This window comes from Petaurus breviceps, unplaced genomic scaffold (genome assembly GCF_028583685.1).
Source record: "Petaurus breviceps papuanus isolate PSGF00001 unplaced genomic scaffold, PetGlider_PUasm1.0 38, whole genome shotgun sequence".
Lineage (NCBI taxonomy): Eukaryota > Metazoa > Chordata > Mammalia > Diprotodontia > Petauridae > Petaurus > Petaurus breviceps.
In genome coordinates this window covers 37,737,785-37,759,790 of record NW_027186304.1, presented here as the reverse complement: position 1 = coordinate 37,759,790, position 22,006 = coordinate 37,737,785, and the positions used below count along the sequence as shown (strand labels likewise).

Genomic DNA, 22,006 nt, shown 5'->3' with positions numbered 1-22,006 from the left:
ACTCTCTGTAGCCGTAGCCTGATGTCTTTGCACTCACTCTCCTTGTAGGTGTAGGTTCCTGGGAAAGGATGTTAGTGACAGTATTGGACCTGGCTAAGCCACCGACTGAAATTGACCTAAAATTGATCAGTCCCACTATTGATTGGAGGAAAAATGGATCCTAGAAGAAGGCCAGGAGGAGCTTTGGAGATGATGGTAGACTATTTTAAAAATATTCAGAGGGGGCTGGAGAGGGGCTAGGTCTAACTGTATTTTGCCAGGTAACCACTGAACTTTTAGCTTGTCCTAACCAGAATTCACTTGCTTTCTACACCCACCCTTCCTCCAGACTATTTCACTTTAAGGCACCGTTCTTGAGGCATCCAGGTTCTTGACCTAAAAGTCATTCTTTGCCCTTCCCATGGAAAAGAACTGTGAATTTAGAATCAGAAGCCCTGGGTTAAAATTATTTGATTATAAATCCAAGTTCTCTCACTTGCTACCCACGTGACTGGGTACTTCACTTGACCTCTAGGACAGGGGTGGGGAACCTTCTGCCTCAAGGCCTTCTGGGTCCTGAAGTGTGGCCCTTTGACTGAATCCAAACTTCATAGAACAAATCCCCTTAATAAAAGGATTTGTTCTGTAAAACTTGAGTTCAGTCAAAAAGCCACACCAGGGGACCTAGAAAAGCCACATGTGACCTTGAGGTTCCCCACCCCTGCACTAGGGGATTGCAAGATGACCCTTAAATGATTCTGAAACCATGAAACTTCATCTTGCCTCAATAACCAATCAGTTGCCAAGTCTTGATTCTACCTCCATAATATCTCTTGAATAGCAATATCCTCAATTCAAGCCCTCCACTCAGCTCTCACCAAGAGTATTGTAATGTCCTCCTAATTTGGGCTACCCACGTACAAACTCTTCTCTTCAATCCATCTAACACATAGCTGCCAAATCGATATTTCTAAAGCACTAGTCCTTCCCTCTAAAAAACTCAAAGTGGCTTCCAATTGTCTCAGATAAAATACAAACTCCTTTACCTGGCATTTGAAAATCTTCATAATCTGGCCTCCGATCTTATTTCATACTGCTCCTCTTCCCACTTGTAATCCTAATCTAATTAATTTCTAATCCACATTGTTTCACAGACAACGTGTGAGAAGGACTAGAGTTTTCAGACTCCACCCTCGAACAGGTTCACTCTTGATCTAGTCAGACAGAAAGACAGCTTTGGAGGGGTTAAATAATAAGCTTTACTTTATTCTAGTCTTGTCTTCTTAAAGGAAGTTGCTGATAATGGGAGCACCAATTCCTACAGCATTCTCTAACAACCCTTCTCACAGGGGCCAGTGTGAAGTGGAGGCAACTACCCCTATGTCTTGATGGGGTCAACTGATATAGGTAGGCACAGCTGTGTATCCCCTAAATCCCCTCAAGCCTCAACAGAGGCTGGTTGAGGCAGGTAAATGCATTCCTCTATGCATATCCCAAATCCCTATGGGTTCTCCACTTACTGACCAGTACCCACCTACTTTATAGGGCAACAGACAAAGAAGGCATCTTGCCAACATTAAGCTCACAGGTTAATTTTAGCAATGTTGTCATTCAGGACAAGTATAGTAAATATCACATTATATCACCCCTATAATCTCACTGTGCAGCCTCAGTAGTGCTCATTGTGCACACTCAGATCTCACTGTGCACACTCAGATGTGCAGCCTATCACTGTGATTCTAGGAATTACTATCTGGAATCCTTGGAGCTATTCTGGGAGTTATTATCTACCACCTGGAAACTAGACATTGCCATGGCCATGGATCCTGAGAAACTAAATTCTAAAACCAACAAAATCCTCCTTACATACACATGTCTAATCCAATTATTAATTTCAATCAAACTGGTCTTCCTGTTGTTCCCCAAACTTGTGGCCTTTTTAACCTTCTGTGCCTTTGCAGAAGCTGACCTGTATGTCTGCCCTATACAGTACTTCCTTGCCCTCCTATCTTTCTGAACCCTTAGCTGACTTAAATGCTCAGCTCAGCTGCCACCTCTTATACAAAGCAGTTTCTGCAATTCTCAACTAAGTATCCTCTCACTCTTCAAATTATCTTGTATGTACTATCTATATATTGTATTCTATCAGAAGAATGTTGTCATTGGGGGTAGGCACTGTTTCAGATATTTTCTGATCTGTATTCCAACCCTTTGTGTAATGGTGTGCAGGTATGGTATGCTTTATAAATATTTGTTGAACTAAAATGGGTTGAATTATAAAGTTACCAGTCCAAATTCTCATGGTTTATATATTGGACTAGCATTCATTTCACTAATTGTTGAAATATAGAATTGAACTAGGAACCTTTGTCCCTTTATCAACTTTGTCAACAATAGTGAGAGTCAAACAATGTCCCTGATGACCACTGGACTTTTCGACTCTTGACTCCCCTGCTTCAGAATTTATTTCAAAATCTCCACACTAAAATGTTTTAGAACATCAGCCAAAGCAGGATGGAGGTGGGGTGAGTGGAAGAGCGAGCCTCATAAATCAGATTCATGGATTTGTGGGGAATGGGAATAGGTATCCCCAAGAAGGTTAAGGTGTAAGAGGAATTAGAAGTGAAAGACAGATGAAAGTTTAGGAATGTGGTTGAAGTTAAAAATGAAATGAATCTTGGAAAGTCTCTAAGGAAAAGAAACAGGAGGATCAACCAGGTGAAGCTAGTGAATTTAGGACAGAATTTGTTTAAAAGAAGAAAAAAAAGAGAAATAGAAAGAAGGAAGAGCCTAGATAGAGTAAAGCACAAAATGTGTAGAGGAGTACTTCAGAGAGAAAATTGGAAAGGGCAGGAAATTGAAAATCAGAATTAGGATAGTTCTGGACTGCTTACTTAAGATTCACAATGTGTATGGCTTTAAAACTTTATACTTTTAAATATTGTTGACATTGTCAGTTAAGATAGCATCTAGTCACAAACAATCTCTGTCTTTGAAAAGGAAAAAATGGATGTGTTAGAAGATGCTCTCATTCAGAGAGTCAATGATGGAGCAAAGGGCCATTTTAGTGTGAAATTCAGCAGATAGCTGTAGTTGCAAGGGATAATCTTCAGCTTGTGGTGTCTGTAATGAATTTTGATGAACTGTCTCATGGGCATCATTAACAAACTGTTTTTGTTTTTGCTTTTTAAACAATGGGTAGGTGAAGAATCTGTGCTGCCTAAACTAATCAAATCAGTGTGCCTTTTGGTTCTTTCAGCTATAGTGTGAAAGTTGAAAATAAGTCTTATTATCCCATCAAGGTTAAGAGTTTAGGACCTTTTCCATTCATTTATTTAATAAATATTTAATGCCTAATCTTAATTAAAAAAAAAAAAAAGCAACTGCCCAGACTTGTGGTGAAAGGATGGTGGAGTGAGGAAGGAACCTTCTGAAATTCCCAAATTTGCCAGCCTCACAGCAGGGGGCCTGGAGCAAGAGGCCCCACTCCATGTGCAAGCCACCAGCAGGACCCAACCCCTTTGCTGACCAGCAGTGAAGCCTGCCCTAGAGCGGGCCAACATCCAGATCTCACCTCTGGGACCTACCAGCAGAGAGACCCTGTTTCCATAGCAACCTGCAGCAAGGCCCCACCCCTGGTGCAAGGCAGCAGCTAAAGCCCACACCAACTGAGGTCAACAGGGAGGTCCCACACTCAGTACAAGCCAGAAGGGAAGTCTACCCTCCAGAGAGAGCAAGCAGCTAAGCCCTGAAGCCCAGTGACAGCCAGCAGTAAGACCTAGAGCCCCAGCACAAAAAGCTTGGGACAGTATAGGACCAGAGTACAACTTTCACATAAAAACACCAAGTCACCAAAAAAAGGCAGAAAAAAAAATGAGCAAAAACAAAGAGCTTGACTATAGAAAGTTACTATGGTGACAGAGAGGATCAAGGCATAAATTTAGAAGAGAACAATAGCATCAAAATGGCTACATATGAAGCCTCAAAAAAAATGTAATTTGGTATCAGGCTCAAAAAGAATTTCTGGAAGAGCTTAAAGAGGATTTTAAAAAACAAATTAGAGAAGTAGAAGAAAAATTGAGAAAAGACAGTAATGCAAAGAGAATCATGAAGAGAGTCAATGGCATGGGAAAAGATATACAAAAATTTACTGAGGAAAATGACTTCCTATAAAGTAGAATTGGCCAAATGGAAAAGCTCAATGAAGAAAATATTTCCTTAAAAATCAAAATTGAACAAGTGGAAACTAATGACTCTATGAGTCATCAAGATATGATAAAACAAAATCAAAAAAAGGAAAAAAATAGGAGAAAATGTTAAATTTCTCTCTGGATAAACAACTGACTAAGAAAATAGATCCAGGAAACATAATATAAGAATTGCTGGACTACCTGAAAGCAATGATTTAAAAAAAAAAAAGCCTGGACCACATTTTTCAAGAAATTATCAAAGAAAACTGCCCTGATATATTAAAAACAAAGGGCAAAATAGGTATTGAGAGAGTCCACTGATCATTGCCTGAAAGAGATACTAAAATAAAAACTCCCAGCACATCATAGCCAAATTCCAGAGCTCACAGATCAAGGAGAAAGAATTGTAAGCAGCCAAAAAGAAACAATTCAAATAACATGGAGCTATAGTCAGGATTACACAGGATTTTGCAGCTATCACATTAAAGAACTGGAAGGCTTGGAATATGATATACCAGAAGGAAAAGTAGTTAGGATGACAACCATGAATCACCTACCCAATAAAATTAAATATAATTTTTCAGGGAAAATAAATGGAAATTTAATGAAATGGAGGACTCCAAAGCATTTCTAATTAAAAGACCTGAGCTGAATAAAAATTTGATTGCCAAATACAAGAGTCAAGGGAAACAAAAAAGGTAAAAAAGAAACAAGAAAGAGAATACATGACAAATTCAATAAAGTGAAGCTTTATATTTCTATATGGCAAGATAACATTTGTAACTCTTAACTTTATTACTATAAGAGCAATTAGAAGGAGTGTATGTAGACAGAGGGTGTGGATATAATAAGGTGACTTTGATGGGATAACACTCCAAACAACAAAATAAAGAGGTGAGAAAGAAAATTGCACAGGAAAAAGGAGAGGGGAGATTGAATGGGGTAAATTATCCCACATAAAAGAGACATAAAAAAGCTATTATAATGGAGAAGATGGAGGTGGGGTGGGGGTGGTGGGCAAAGCTTAAACTTCACTCTCATAAAAATTGGCTCAAGGAGCCAATACACACTCCTTCCCTTATAATGAAGTAAAAAAGGATAGAGATAATAGAAGGAGTGGTGGGGAACTGATAACAGGGAGGGTATATTGGCGAAGGCAGCGAACAGAAGTAAAACACTTAGGAGGAGGAAAAGCAGGGGGTGTAAGAGAGAAAGGGGAATAAACAAGTAAAAAATAGCATGGAAGGAAATATGCAGTTAATTATAATAATTGTAAATGTGAATGGAATAAACTCACCCCATAAAATGGAAGTGGATAGCAGAACAGATTAAAAACCAGAATCCTACAATTCATTGTTTACAAGAAACACATTTGAAGCAGAGAGATACACACAGGGTAAAGGTAAGGGTTTGGAGCAGAATCTATTAGGCTTCAGCTGATGCAAAGAAGGAAAGGGTAGTAATCATGATCTCAAACAAAAGCAAAAATAGACCTAATTAAAAGAGATAAAGAAAGGAACTATATCTTGCTGAAAGGTGCCATAGACAATGAAGTCATAGCAATACTAGACATATATGCACCAAATGGTATAGCATCTAAGTTTTTGAAGAGAAGTTGAATGAAAGGAAATAGATAATAAAACTATATTAGTGGGGGACCTCAACTTTCCCCTCTCAGAACTAGTAAATCTAACAAAAATAAACAAGAAAGAAGCTAAGGAGGTAAATAAAATTCTGGAAAAGTTAAATATTATAGATCTCTGGAGAAAATTAAATGGGAGTAGAAAGGAATATGCCTTTCCTCAGCATGATATGGCACCTACACAAAAATTGACCATGCATTAGGACATAAATACCTCACATAGAAAAGAAAAAATAGTAAACACATCCTTTTCAAATCATAATGAAATAAAAATTACATTCTATAATGGACAATGGAAAGAGAGATTAAAAATTAATTGGAAATTAAATAATCTAATTCTAAAAAACAAGTGGTCAAAGAACAACTCATAGAAACAATCTGTAATTTTATTAAAGAAAATGACAACAGTGAGACAATACCCAAAATTTATGGGATGCAACCAAAGTGGTACTTAGGGGGAAAATTTATATCTCTAATTGCTTACATCAATAAAATAGAGAAAAGGCTGATCAATGAATTGGGAATGCAACTAAAAAAAAACAAGAAAAAGAACAAATTAAAAACCTCCAATTATACACCAAATTAGAAATCCTGAAAAATCAAAGGAGAGATTAATAAAATTGAAAGTAAGAAAATCATTGAACTAATAAATAAAACTAGAAGCTGGTTTTATGAGAAAAAAAACCCATTGGTTAATTTGATTTAAAAATAGAAAAAGAAAATCAAATTACTAATATCAAAAATGAAAGGGATGAACTCACCACCAATGAAGAGAAAATTAAGACAATTGTTAGAAGCTATTGCCCAATTATATGTCAATGAATTTGACAATCTAAATGTAATGGATGAATATCTACAAAAATATATTTTACTGAGATGAAGAGAAGAAATAAAATACCTAAATAACCCCATTTCAGAAAAATAAATTGAAAAAGCCATCACTGAATTTCCTAAGAAAAAGTCCCCAGGACCAGATGTATTCACAAGTGAATTCTAGCAAACATTTAAAGAACAATTAATCCCAATACTATATAAACTATTTGGAAAAGCATGTAAAGAAGGAGTCCTACCAAATTCCTTTAGTGACACAAATATGGTGCTGATAATGAAACCAGGAAGAGTAAAAACAGAGAAAGAAAATTACAGACCAATTTCCCTAATGAATATTGATGCAAAAATTTTAAATAAAATGCTAGCAAAGCAATTACAGCAATATATCACAAAGATCATACACTATGACCAGTTAAGATTTATACCAGGAATGCAGGGCTGGTTCCATGTTAGGAAAAATATCAGTATAATGAACCATATTTATACCAACAGAAGTCATATGATTATCTCAATAGATGAAAAAAAAACTTTGAAAAAAATACAGTAACCATTCCTACTAAAAACACTAAAGAGCATAGAAATAAATGGAGCTTACCTTAAAATGATAAGTAAAATCTATCTAAAACCATCAGCAAGCATATGGGGGATAAGCTAGAAGCCTTCCTGAATAATCAGGGGTGAAGCAAGGGTGCCCATTATCACCTCTATTATTTAATATTGTACTAGAAATGTTAGCTATACCAACAAGAGAAGAAAAAGAAATTAAAGGAATTCAAATAAGTAACTAGAAAACAAAATTATCACTCCTTGCGGATGATATAATGTTATTATATGTAGAAAATACTAGAGACTAAACTAAGAATGTACTTGAAATTATTAACAATTTTGGTAAAGTTGCAGGATACAAAATAAACCCACATAAACCACCAGCATTTCTATATATTACCAACAAAAATCCAGAAGCAAGAGACAGAGAAATTCCATTTAAAATAATTACAGACAATATAAAATACTTTGGAGTCTACCTGCCAAAACGAACCCAGGAACTATATGAACATAACTATAAAACACTTTCCACACAAATAGTCAGGTCTAAACAATTGAAAAAATATTAATTGTTCATGGGTAGACCTAGTCAATATAATAAAAAATGACAATTCTACCTATCTTAACCTGTTTATTCAATGTCATACCAATGAAACTACCAAAAAAGTAATTTATGGAACTAGAAAAAATAATAACAAAAATTCATCTGGAAGAACAAAAGCTCAAAGATATCAAGAGGATCAACGAAAAAAAGCAAAAAAAAAAAAAAAAAAAGTGGTCCAACCATACCAGATCTCAAACCGTATAATAATGTGGTAATTATCAAAACAATTGGGTACTGGCTAAGAAATAGAGTGATGGAATAGATTAGATACAAATTACATTGTTGGAAATGACCGTAGTAATCTAGTATATGATAAATCCAAAGATCCAAGTTTTTGAAACAAAAACTCATTATTTTTTTTAAAGCAATTGGATTTAAGTAACTTGCTCAAGTTTACATGACCAGTTATTTCTGGGTGTGGTGCTAAGTATCTGAGCCCAGATTCGATCCCCAGGTCATCCCGACACTGGGGCCCAGTGCTTTTACTCGCTGAGCCACCTGGCCGCCCCTAAGCAATTGGGGTTAAGTAACTTGCTCAAGGTTACACGGCCAGGTGTTTCTGGGTGGGTGCTAAGTGTCTGAGCCTGGATTCGATCCCTAGGTCACCCCGACACTGGGGCCAGTGATCTTACTCACTGTGCTACCTGGCCGCCCCAAAAACTCATTATTTGACAAAAACTGCTAGAAAAACTGGAAATCAGTATGTCAGAAGCTAGGTGTAGACCAACATCTCACACAGTGTACCAAGATTAGAAATGGGTACATGATTTACACATAAAAGGTTACACATAAGCAAATTAACAGAGGTTGGAATAGTTTATCTGTCAGATTTATGGATAAGGAAAAAATTTAAGACCAAAGAAGATATAGAGAGCATTATAAAATATAAAATAGATTTTTTTTTGGGGGGGGAGGGCAATTGGGGTTAAGTGACTTGCAATATAAGTCATTCTCCAATTGATAAATGGTCAAAGGATATGACCAGCCAGTTTTCAGACAAATCAAAGCTATCTATAGTCATATGAAATGCTGTAAATCACTATTAATCAGAGAAATGCAAATTAAAACAACTCTGAGGTACCATTTCACACCTATCAGAGTTGCTAATATGACAAAAAAGGAAAATATTGGATGTTTGAGGGAGTGTGTGAAAACTGGGATACCAATGCCCTATTGGTGGAGTTGTGAACTGATCCAACCATTCTGGAGAACAATTTGGAACTATGCCCAAAAGGCTATAAAACTGTGCATACCCTTTGATCCAGCAATACCACTGCTAGGTCTACATCCCAAAGATATCCAAAAAAAGGAAAAAGGACCTATTCATACAAAAATATTTATAGCATCTCTTTTTATGGTGGCTAAGAATTAGAAATCAAAAGGAAACCCATCAAATGGGAAATGGCTAAACAAGCTGTGGTATAAGATTGTAATGGAATATTATTGTGCTATAAGAAATAGCAGGATGATTTAAGAAAAAACCTGAAAAGACTTACATGAACTGAAACAAGGTGAAGTGAATAGAACCAGGAGAATGTTGTACACAGTAACAGCAATATTGAAGAATTGTGAATGACTTAGCTATTCTCAGCAATACAATGATCCAAGACAATCTTAAAGGACTAATGATGAAACATACTATCTGCCTCCAGAGAAAGAATTGATATTGATTGAATACAGACTGAAGCATGCTATTTTTCACTTTTTTTATTTATTCATATCTTCTTCTACAAAATGACTAATATGGAGATATTTTAAGTAATTATAATTATCTGATTGTTTATCATCTCAGGGAGGGGAGAGAGGGGGGAGAAGGGAAAGAATAAAATTTGGAACTCAAAGCTTTAAAATAAAAATGTTAAAAAAAATTGGGGAAAATATTAGCCACCAACAGATTTGTGCTTGCTGAATTTCCATAGATATTTAACTAAATTATAATTCAAATTTTGTCATTTGACTCCAGGATTTCAAGGAACAGAGACAGAGCCAGGCCTTCAATTGAACTACAGGTTTATTATTTTATTGCTTTATCATTTCAGATCTTTATGATCCCATTTGGGATTTTCTTGGCAAGAGATACTGGAATGGCTTGCCATTTCCTTCTCCACCTCATTTTACAGGTGAAGGAACTAAGGCAAACTGGGTTAAGTTACTTGCTCAGGATCACAAAGCTATTAAGTGTCTGAGACCAGATTTGAACTCGGGAAGAAGAGTCTTCCTGACTCCAGGTCAGGTACTTTTTCCACATGGCAGGTAGCTGTCCACAGGTTTATTGTTATGATTGTATAAAAACTGATCTGGTGGACAAAAAATACTGAAGATGTATGTTCCTCAAATGTTTTATAGATTTGAGATGTCTAGTTTTTATTCTTAGCTCAATCATCAGCTCTATTTGAAGAAAAAATATATATATATATACATGCATAAAGATTAAATAACAATACAAGACTTGGATTAAAATACAAGAGATGTCACAAGAGATGACTGATGTCAAATGAGTATAGACAATGAATGGTATGAGTTCAGAGGAAGTAGAGAATGGTGTTACAGAGAAGGTGGGATCTCAGCTGAGACTTGGAGAGTTTGTGGAAATTGGAAAGAGATATCATCAAAGAAATATATAAATAAAAAAATGGCTGGTCACTGAGCAGGTAGTTTAGATTCTTTAGAAGGATATACAAGAAGGAGGCAAAGGCAGCAAAAGAGGATGATTACATAAGCATGACCAGGGCTTATCAGAACAGTGTGAGGAGTGCTGAAACTCCAAATCAGTTAAGGATGGTAGTAAACACTTAACAAGTATTTCTTAATTGTCTACTATATGCCAGCTCCTGTGTCAAATGCAGAGGATGCAAAGAAAAATAAAAACATGGTCTCTACCATCAAGGAGCTTACATTCTAATGGGGGTAGGCAAACAACCATGTACAAAAAATATACAATGTACAATGTAAAGGGAAGAAAGAAAGTAGAATTAGTATAGGTGGAAGGGAGTAGGGTAAAAATCTGTTAAAAGGTGCCTTGCCACAGTGAGGGCCCAGTTGATATTATGTCATATAAATCTGTGTCAATGCAAACAGTACGGTTTAGGGATTTTCTTCAAATTTGTTCAACAGCATTAAGTAGGAGGAAAGGCAGCAGGTGGTAGGAGTGACTCAAGGTTGAAGATTGAGGACTCAAGAGAAGAAGACAGTGCAGATTTGAATTGTTTCACCGAGGGGTCAAGATGAAAGAGGGAGAAAGCTGTAGGTAGTACAAAGGTCATGGCTTGGGTAAGAACTAAGGAACAGAAGGATTGGAGAGGGTGTTGAGGATAGACAGATCAGAAGGAGAGATGGAATGACAACAGATTGGGATCAGATAAGGGAATTTAGTTTATGAACATGGAAGTCAAACACTTTTAGATTTTGGCAAGATCAAATCTATGACCATTTCTAGATGTGGCTGAAGTTGAATGGAGGAACAAGTCAGGGAAAATAAGTAAATGGAGTAACTAGGGGCTTGGGGTATTTGAAGAAGTATCAGTGTGTGTATTGAAGTCACCTAGTATGAGGGCAGGAATTCAGAAGGAAAGAAAAACTGAGCTAGGCACTGAACTCATTGAAGAAAGTGTCCTGGAGGATTAAAGAAGCAAAAAGGATATCTCTCCATCGTCCCTAGCATACACCAAGTGAAAATCAACCTAGTTCCTGCTCTGTAGGGATCATGACAAGAGTCCTGCCAGTCAGTTTCATCTTCAGAGCTATCACTGTCCTCATAAGGATGCACCATTAGATTGACAGCTAGATATGAACTGAGTTAACCTCAAAGGAGAGCTTACTGAATGATGGTGGTAGAAGTAGAATCTAGATGTGGTAATGGAGGGTAACGAGGACCCCAACTCCCCCACCAAGATCAGTGAACTGGGGTATGGTTATAAGCTGAGCCAGGGTGATGGGCTGTGTGTCATCAAGAGGAAACCAGAACTTAGTGACTGCAAGAAAATTTAAAGAGTGAAAAAAGAAAAAATTAAGATAAAAGCAAATTTGCTACCTGTTCAGCTGGACTTTCATAGTGGAAAGGGAGGCAGCCTTAGATGTGATGTGGTGATGGTAGTGGGAGGAATGGGTTGATAGAAATGGGAATAAGGGAATAGTCAGTGAGAGATGGAGAGGAAATCCAGGGAGTCAAAAGTTCCTCACTCTTGTCTCCTTGATGGCTTTCTGTATGCTTATACCCGCTCTCCCCACAGATACCGAATACTTTAGTAGTTGAGTGTGACCTAGTTATAGATGTAGGTTTTGATATATTTATTATTTATATGTTTGCTTAAATATATATGAGCACCTGTGATATTATATCTTTTCTTTTTTGTTAAGGAAATGTTATGTTTAAGATCTAAGTGTCATTGTAGTGAATGACTGGTTAGAAACTCATTGGTGGTAGTTCCAGAGCTAGAGGAGCGAATATTTCCCTTCAACAGGGTTACCCTGAGAATGTGAGTGTAACTATGTGTGATGGTGTTATTTCTGGGAGAATAGATCAAACAGTATGAAAGCAAGTCAGAGTGAGCCATCCAACTCAGCCAATAATCAGGTGTCCACATGCCCAGGTGAGAGCACTGTCAGTGGGAGTGGCTGGCTACCTTATAACCCCTTACCTATTATATTATTTAAAAGATGATTAATAAATGGTGAAAAAAAGGAAGTGGAGACTACAAAGAGCCAGCATAGCTTCACCAAGAATAGCCTGCCCCAGTCTAAATTCATTTGCTTTTTTTTGAGACAGTTACATTTCCAATCAGGAGTGTGGCTGTTAATGTATTTACTTAGATTTTGTCAAAATCTCTTGTTATCCTTGTGGAAAATATGGAGATACGTGGGGTAGATGGTAGTATAATTATATGGAATATATGGATTCAGGACTGGCTGAATGGCCAGACCAAGGGAGGTTTCACCTGAAGAAGATGCTTAGGTTGGAACAATGACTGTCTTCAGATATTTGAAAAGTGGACATGTGGAAGAAGTACTAAACGTGTTCTGTTTGGTCCCAGAAAGCACAGCTATGAGTTATGTAGTAGTGTAGAAGTGGCAAGGAGGCAAATTAAGCTTGAAAAACCTTCCTCAGAGCTGGAGTGGTCTACCTTGGAAAAAGGGAGTTCTCCCTTCTTGGAGGTATCGAAGCCACTGTTGGATGACCATTTGTAGGAAGGTTCTAGAAGGGATCCTTGCTCAGGAGCAGGCTGAATCAGATGGCTTTTGGGGTCTCTGCTGCTTTTGGGTTGCTATGATTTTTGATGCTTCTGCTAATGCATTAAGATTGCATTAGCTTTTTGGTTGCCAAATCACATTGTTAGCTATCTTACAGCAGATAGTACAGTATAGTGCAATTTTGTTAATGTTCATTTGTTTCTATCTTATCTGACTTTTCTTCACTACAAATGGGGTTTTCTTGGAAGAGATAATGGAGTGGTTTGTCATTTCCTTCTCCTGTTTATTTTATAGATGAGGAACCGGAGCAGAGAGAATTAAATGACTTACCCAGGGTCACACAGTTAATAAGTGTCTGAGGCCAAATTTGAGATCAAGATAGTCTTCCTGACTCCAGGCCCAGCACATTGTCCACTGTGCCACCTAGCTGCTCCAATGGTATAGTGCAAATTACACCACTAATTAGCTGTATTGGGAGCAGTTGGGTGGTGCCCAGCACAAAGTGCCAGGCCTGCAGTCAGGAATACTCATCTTCCTGAGTTCAAATCCGGCCTCAGACACTTACTAGTTGTGTGACCCTGGGCAAGTCATTTAATCTTCGGTATCTCTACCAAGAAAACCCCACATAGAGTTACAAAAAGTTGAATACGACTAAAAAAGACTGAATAACAACAAAAATTAGCTGAATTATTTTGAATAAGTTACTGAAACTCTTTAAACCCCAGTTTCCTCTGGTATAAAATAGATAATAATACTTGCACTACCTACCTCACAATTTTGTTCTAAGGAAAATATTTTGCTCATAATCAGTGTAATAACTAAAGTAGGGTGACTAGCCAAACTTTTAGAGGAAACTAATTAACTCTCATATTTTCTTTATCAATTTGAAACCACAGAATTTAGCACTTAGTTAACAAGAATGAATAAAATGGAGAGCTCCTAAAAGGTGTGCTTCCTTCCCCTGGCATCTGTATCCCAGCTGAGTTCTTACCTAACCCAACCCTACAGCCCTTTAACAGCACCCTCCAGCTGCCCATGGGGGGAGATGGTATGGGGCCTCTTTTTCCTTTCTTCTCGAAAGAAGGTTGTGTCCCAGGGCCTCTTCCCTGTGGGATTTTATGTCCTGAAGTCAGATCTCCCATTAAGGTTTCTCTCTTAACTTCTGTCCCAAATTAACTCAAAAAATTCATTTGAAGACATGTTGCTTTCCCTGGGCATGTCCTGTGCTTTCCCTGGGTTCCCAGAATGGCTAATTACTGCTCTGCTCAGAGTTCCTCAGATTTAGAGCTGGGAGGGAATCTTAAAGATAATCCAGTTGTATCCTATCATTTACAGATGAGAAAAGATTCTCAGAGCTTTACTTTTAAAGCAGAACTTTAAGTTCTACAATAAATGTTAGTTATTATTCTTGGTACCCAGATCTAGTTATGCCTTGTCTATGGCATTCTTCTGGTCTACTAATCTAGTAACTCCATCAAGAAAGGAAATTTGTTTAGACTGGTATGACCTGTTCTTGATGAATGAATGCTGTATTTTTGCATGGGAGTGCACTGAGCTTGGGTGTGGTGGGGTTTCATACACTCTGGCATCATTCCCATTTACCTCTTCCATTCCCCTTATGGTCTCATAGTCAATAATGTCAGAGGCAGGATTTCAAACAGTCCTCTGTGGTATGCTGGCCCCTATGCCTCTTGGTGATCAAGTTTCTCTTTCAAAGTGCTTATATACCATCTCTTTAATAAGCTGTGTAAGAATGATCTCATTTGGCCCTCACAACAACCCTGAAAGGCAGGTGCTATTATTATCACCATTTTTGTTGTTGTTGTGAGTCATTTCAGTTGTGTCCTAATCTCTGCGAACCTATTTAGGGTTTTCTTGGAAAAGATACTGGAGGGGCTTGCTATTTCCTTCTCTAGCTCATTTTACAAGTGAGGAAACTGAGGCAAACAGGGTCAAATGACTTGCCCAGGGTCACATAGCTGGTATCTGAAACTGGATTTGAACTCAGGATTTCCTGTTTCCTAGACCTAGGTCTCTATCCACAGCACTACCTTGCTAGCTACCTCAGGAGATTTCTATGTAATGAGACCCTGGCCTTGGTTTTCCAACCCCAACTAATGCTGCCTGTCAGGTCCCAAGTATTATCTCCCCCTTCAGGGGGTGCTCCTGAGGGACAGTGGCATTTTAATGCTGTTGACTTAAGCCCTTGCTCTGCAATGTTCCCCTCAATGTTATTTGACCAGTAAATTTTTCTGTTACATAATATAATCAGTGATTAGCACTCCAGTATAATTTTAACCAATTGATACCTCCTTGACATCATATCAATAAACAATCTCAATTAACTTTTACAAAGAGATTTTTATTGAGAAGATACAGCAAGGCCAAAAGTACAAAAACCTCCAGATCTCAGAGCACCCTCTTCCTTCTCCCTGCTTGTGTCCCTGGGGAGAGTGGAGCCAAACTTAAAGAGATTGCTACAAAACTTTGTTCCCACGAAGTTCATTTCTGGGGTTAGCACAACTCCTTTGTTTACCAAAAGTGGTGTATCAGCTACCAGCTTCATCACCTGCAGGGCCAGCTCTTCACTTTGCAGTTCTTGGGCCTCTCTGGCTACTCTTCTGACTTTTAAAAGTTCATAACATCATAGGTTATGCCTCCTGTACTTGGTATAAGAACAAAACACCAGAGACAAAACACAGCCCTCCAGTTTCATGGTGACCAGGGGAATGAGGCACCTCTATCACTGAGAGACCCGATAGTCTGACTCCCCCACTGGAAAATCACTAGGGAAGAACCAAGGTTGAGTTCCTCCATAGGAACCTTGGGTATCCACACTCAGTTCTGGTTGAGCAGCCAGTTAAAAGATTTTTCTTCAACATACAGTGGAAGCCAGGACAGACTTAGTTATGTCCCAAAGTGGAGGGCAGAGCCTTCCATTATGCATACGCAGAGCAGGCTCACCAAGCCCTCCATGGGACTGGTGGAGTACACTAGTGTCCAGGTCCCTATAACATAAAGCTTGAAGAAGCCACTTGTATCTTTGTCCTACATTGTTTTCAGTTTATATAGATTTTGATACTGGAAAAACAGGCCTTAAATAACAATCCTGACTTTAAAATAATTATTAAGAATTGTGTATGAAGGGGTGGCCATGTAGCACAGCGAGTAAGACACCGGCTCCAGTGTTGAGAAGACCTGGAGATCGAATCCCGGGCTCAGACACTTAGCACCCACCCAGAAACACCTGGCCATGTAACCTTGAGCAAGTTACTTAACCCAAATTGCTTTAAAAAAAAAAAAAGAATTGTGTAGGAAGTCAGTTTAGTCAAACTGGAATATGTTTAGCAATATATTTATTCTTTATTTTTTTTCTTTTACATTCAATCCAAATCAGTGATCTCTTATGCTGTGGTAATAAACAGAGTACTAATAATTATACTAGCTTTTCAAAAACAAGGTAGAAAGCAATACCTATTTCACAACATATGGGTCAGCCTGTTAGTAGGATGTTAAAATATTTTATTTTTCTTGTAATTAGTTATGCTTCTTTAAAATTAATCTAACTTTTATAAAAATAGACTGTGCTGGAGCAAAATCTTAGTTAGGAACACTGCTGAATAATCAAGGTTTATTCGTGTAATATCCATTCTCTTAAAGTTTTTTTCTGCAATGAAATTTGTAAGCACCTAAAATTATTTCAGCCTGATTACTCAAATGCCAGTGTTTCATTTTCAGGGTAGGGTATTATATTATGTGGTGCTTTTAAAATACACCATGAGCAAAATGGTAGTGAAAATTCCCAACGTGTTACTGCAATCTTCCTCTTGCTCTTCCACTATTGAAAAAAAAAACAAAACTATTGATTTATTCTTGATAATAGCTACTGTACAATGAAGGTTTGCTTTTCTTTTTTTTTATTTTTTGTATATGATAAAGAGCAGATCCCCAGTCTGAGTAATAATGACTGACTGTGTTGCAATGACAAAGCTGGTTTAGCTCCCACTTGGGTGCTCCTTTGCTTTGTGAAACAGAGGAAGCTCTGGGTTGTCGAAACATTGCAAGACTTCTGGTTGGATGAGTCAGCATTATTACCTCTAAAATCGACTTCTGTTTTCTGGGTACTTCAATTTTCCAGTTGTACTGGTTTTCTAAGTGAATTCTGCCAAAGAAAATAGCAACAAAAGCTGGGGAGAATTATAATGTCTGAGATCCACTTGTCAACTAACCAAAGGAACTGAAAGAAATTTCAGGTGAATATCGGCGGTTTATTTTGGGCATATTTTAGGGAAAAGAAATTTTCTGAGGTTGTAACAGACCTTTTTAACACCAAGGTAAGTCATACCTAAACTTTAAAGGAAGTAAGTATATAGATTTGTGAATCATCCCTATAGAGATGATAATTAAAGTCATGGCTTGCCTATGAGGTTATGGAGAAGAAAAGAGGGCCTGCGACAGAGTACAGATCCTCTGTGCCGTTGGCTGTCAAGACATAACTAGTTGTTGTAAGTAGAGGAATGCAGTGGTTCGTTTGTAATCATTTATTGATCAATAAGTATATATTAAATATTTATTATTTATATAAATAATATGAATTTGTATAAATAAAATAAATATTTATTAAAAATTACTCTCTGCCAGGCACTAATGCTAAACATTGGGGATGCAGAGAAAGGCAAAATACAGATACTGGTTTCTTGGCATTCGCATTTTAACCAAGGTGGCTGGGTTCTGGTTCCTTTAAATCATCTTCCAAGAGAAACCAAAAGTCTATTTGGTTTTATATTTTTAAACAGGTTCTTTTTATTTTTCACTTGCTCTTTATTAATTAGACTGTAGTCTTGTAATTCTGCTTTTGTCTACCAATTTACAGAATTGCAAATTCCATATCTGGTAAATAGGTAAAGTTCGGAAGAAAGCAAGTGTATAGATAGATCTGTGAGTCATCTTAGGGATGATAATTAAATCATAGCTACCTATGAGGTTACCAAGAGAATATCATTTATGGTGAAGAAAGAAGAGAAGAGAGCCTAGGACAGAACACAAATCCTCTCTGCCTTTTTCTGTTTAGACATAAAACTTAAAAATTAGTCCCATGGCACATAATGCTTCATGGGACTTTATTTATTTATTTATTTATTTATTTATTTATTTATTTATTTATTTATTATTTGCTTTTTGGAGGGCAATTGGGGTTAAGTGACTTGCCCAAGGTCACATGGCTAGTTTTTGTGTTAAGTGTCTGAGGCTGAATTTGAATTCAGGTCCTCCACCACGGCTGGTGCTCTATTCACTGTGCCTCCTAGCTGTCCCTGTGGGACTTTATTTTTAAAAATTATTTCTTTTATTTATTTAATTATCTCAAACCACTTTATGGATGTAAATTCTCACTCCATACTTTTAAATCATGAAAGGTGATAATTAACTGTGTTTTCCCAGACTCCAATTATACTTGACTAATATCACTTTGGAACTGGAAGAGGTCTTCGAGATTGTCAATCATATCGGAGTCAGTCTCTAACCTATGGGTGGCAGAGCTACCTATAGATACTAGAGACAGGAGAGTCAGGAATCAAAGAAAAGAAATTATTCAAAGTGAGGAAAATGCTTGCAAACAAAAGTTGTCCTGAGAAGGAGGCCTTATGGTTTATGGCAGGGGTAGGATTTTTATGCATGAAAACGACAAAAGACAGGACCATTGCACAGTCATTCTTAGGTCTTGGGCAAATAATTTCTGTGGTTGGCATTTTTTTGGACAGTATTATGGGTGTTGCCAACACAGGCTCTTAGATCTGCTTTTCTAAAGGAAAGCAACTCAAAATGGGTTAATAATCTTGCTTTAATCAATCAAATATATCATTTACCTTATTCAGGGGAAAAAGTCAGCACCCCGAACTTCAGAGTATACAGACAGAAGTTACAAGAAAACAGAAAAACATATCAAGCAGACAGGCCTCCAACTGTCTTGACCATTACATCCATACCTACTCAGTTACCAGAGAAGGAAGCATCAACATCTAGGTTTTTCAAAGCCGGGGGGCTCTAAACAGCTGCCCAGAGTCTCATCTGGTCAAATCACACAACACTTCTCAAAGTGAGCCCCAAAACAAAGTCTCACATCAGGGATTATATAGCCTTCTCCTGGGTCAGAGAATGTAACAATCCTCTTGACCCACTGCCCAATCACAAAGCACCAAGGTGTGGGCCTTCCTGAAAAACAAGCCTCCCACCACAGGCTCCAGGTGCACTTAACCTAGGGGCAGGGAAGATCTTAAAAATTTACATTCCTATAACACAGCTGCAGTACCATTTCTTCTGAGACCCCATGGGAAACAGAGATCAAAGCAATACAAAATTGTATATGATTTGCCAGAGGATGAGATCATCCAGAGGGTGAGAGCAAAGGATTGTTGTTATGCCAAACTCAGGGTCCAGTTTGCTTGCTGGACCTCAGTTCTGGAAAACAGGATGTCTCCTAATATCTTGACAAGATCACATAGATCACCAGTTCATTTAACAGATGAGGAAATGGAGGCCCAAAGAAATTAAGTGACTTGTCCGAGGTCACCCAGCTAGTTAGTGGAAAAACCAAGACTAGAGCTTAGGTCTCAATTTCACCAATTCCCAATTCTTACTCCAACCCAATCCAACCCAAGAAATACCTACTATGTGCAAGGGAGTGACAAGTTGCTTAAAAACAAAACAGAAAGCAGTCCTAACACTCATGTGGCTTATGTTCTACTGGGGAGAATCTATTTTGGCTACAATTATCCAGAGAGAGTAATAACAAATTGATTTGTTTTTTCTCCTCTTTCCCAACAACACAGGTTGTAAAGATGATCTGGGGATTGTTTTTGCTGCTCTTTGGAAATGCTCTCACCCAGTTTAGTTGCCCCCAGAACTGCCTCTGCAGTCTTTTGGTGATAGATTGTCGTTTTGCCAACCTCTCTGACATTCCCCAAGGAATAGCTGGAGGAACAGAGACGCTCTTTCTAAATGGGAATCACTTAACTCAACTTCCACCTGGAGTCCTTCAACCCTTTGTCAATCTAACTTTTCTTGGCTTGTCCTACAACAAACTCTTCCTGCAGAACAATACCTTCGATGATATCAGCAAAAGCATCCATGCCCTGGATCTTGCTGGCAACAATTTGACAGAGCTACCACCTGCCTTGTTTCAAAACACAAAAAAACTTGTTTGGCTGAACTTGGCTGGAAACAGACTGAGTGTGCTCCATGGAAAGATCTTTGCCTCGTTGGAAAGACTGACTTACTTGGACCTCTCTCAGAACAGGCTACAGTTGTCAGTAAATATGTTTACAGGCATTTCTCAGCTAGATACCTTAATGGTGTCTAGTAATCATCTTAACTCGGTCCCTGCAGGAGTTTTTGATCCTGTTCCTAACCTGAAGATTCTTGATATTTCCAATAATGAAATAAGCAGTTTACCAGAGAATTTGTTTGAAAACTTGACAAACCTTAATGACTTACTTCTTGACAATAATAATTTCAAGAAGATTCCATTTTCTGCATTTACTATCCTCCCCACCTTAGAGCATTTCTCAATTTCTGGGAATAGCATCCAAAATATTCCTCTTCTTTCATTCATTGGCAATTCTAGATTAAGGAAGCTTGACCTGTCAAATAATTTAGTGTCTGACATTCCATTGAATTTCTTCTCAGTGTTAAAGCAGCTGGAATTTCTTAATCTTTCTGGAAATAACATAAACACTCTTCCAGGTGATATATTTGTAAATAACACTCAGCTAGCATTTCTGCATTTGGACAGAAACCAGCTTCATACCCTGCCCATTTTTTCTGGTCTTCAAAGCCTGACAGAATTAACATTGTGTTGCAATGGTATAGAAAACCTGCCCAGAACCTTCACGGACAAAATGTATGAATTAGAACTACTGGATCTCTCCAACAACAATATAACAGAGAGCAAAGGGCTGAATTCTAATGTAACACGAGTAATTTTGACTGGGAATCCAGTCTGCACAAACTCAATGCTTTTCAAAACATATTGTTAAGAACCCAGACTATGGTAAGGCAAAAATAAAGGGGATAAGAATGGCTATGCTAATTAGGCATTTACTTTTGCTAATGAAAATAAAAGCTTTATGTATAGTTGTTTGTATCATGTTAGTAAACTCAGAAAGGGCAATGTGCAGGAATATCATAGGTTTGGTATTTGTATGGCATAATTTAATTACATTTTGCATCATGTCTTTCTCATTTCTTTACCACAGACATATCTATGTGCCCTGCAGTTCAATCCAACAAACAAACATTTACAAAATGTCTGTTATGTACAAGGCATTAGAGATAACAAAGACAAAAAAATATTACATAGTCCCATACTTGAAGAAGCTTATATTTTAATAGGTTGACCTGGGGTTGAATGGGGGAAGGGAATAAACATTTATATTTTATTTTTTTTTATTTTTACCTTTTTAAGATTTTTTTCAGAATTTATTTATTTATTTTTAGTTTTCAACATTCATTTCCATAAGATGTTGAGCCCCAAATTTTCTCCCTATCTCTCCCCTACCCTCCACCCCAAGATGGCAAGCATACTGATTACTCCTTCCCCCAGTCTGCAATCTCATGTATCTCCCCCACCCCATCCCTCCCCTTACCCTCTCTCCCCTTACTTTCTTGTAGGGCATCATGGATTTCTATACCCCATTGCCTGTATGTCTTTATTTCCCTGTTGCATGTAACAACAATTTTTTAACATTTGTTTTTAAAACTTTGAGTTCCAGATTCTCTCCCTTCTCCCCTCCTCACCCACCCCCACTGGGAAGACAAGCAATTCAATACAGGTTATACATGTGTAGTTATGCAAAACATTTCCATAGTAGTCATGTTGTGAAAGACTAACTATATTTCCCTCCATCCTATCCCACCCCCCATTTATTCTTTTTTCTCCTTTGACCCTGTCCCTTTTCAAAAGTGTTTGCTTCTAACTACCCTCTGTAATGTAATGCCAAGCAAAGGCAACTTCCCAGGTTCAAAATACCA

General features: G+C 37.7%; 1 protein-coding gene across 4 annotated transcripts; it reads left to right on the top strand.

The window, feature by feature from the left end:
• Positions 1–41: 41 nt before the first annotated feature.
• LOC138170451 (leucine-rich repeat-containing protein 15-like) lies at positions 42–21,109 on the top strand. Of its 4 annotated transcripts, none has more exons than XM_069099780.1 (2): positions 42–195; positions 19,807–21,109. In XM_069099780.1, the coding sequence occupies exons 1-2, from the start codon at positions 154–156 to the stop codon at positions 21,010–21,012; spliced, it is 1,248 nt and encodes a 415-aa protein (XP_068955881.1). In that variant the 5' UTR covers positions 42–153; the 3' UTR covers positions 21,013–21,109. The 4 variants fall into 4 exon arrangements, with proteins under 4 accessions (XP_068955881.1, XP_068955883.1, XP_068955882.1 ...); XM_069099782.1 differs by lacking the exon at positions 42–195 and adding an exon at positions 16,979–17,232; XM_069099781.1 differs by lacking the exon at positions 42–195 and adding an exon at positions 16,979–17,313.
• The last annotated feature ends 897 nt before the right edge of the window (positions 21,110–22,006 follow it).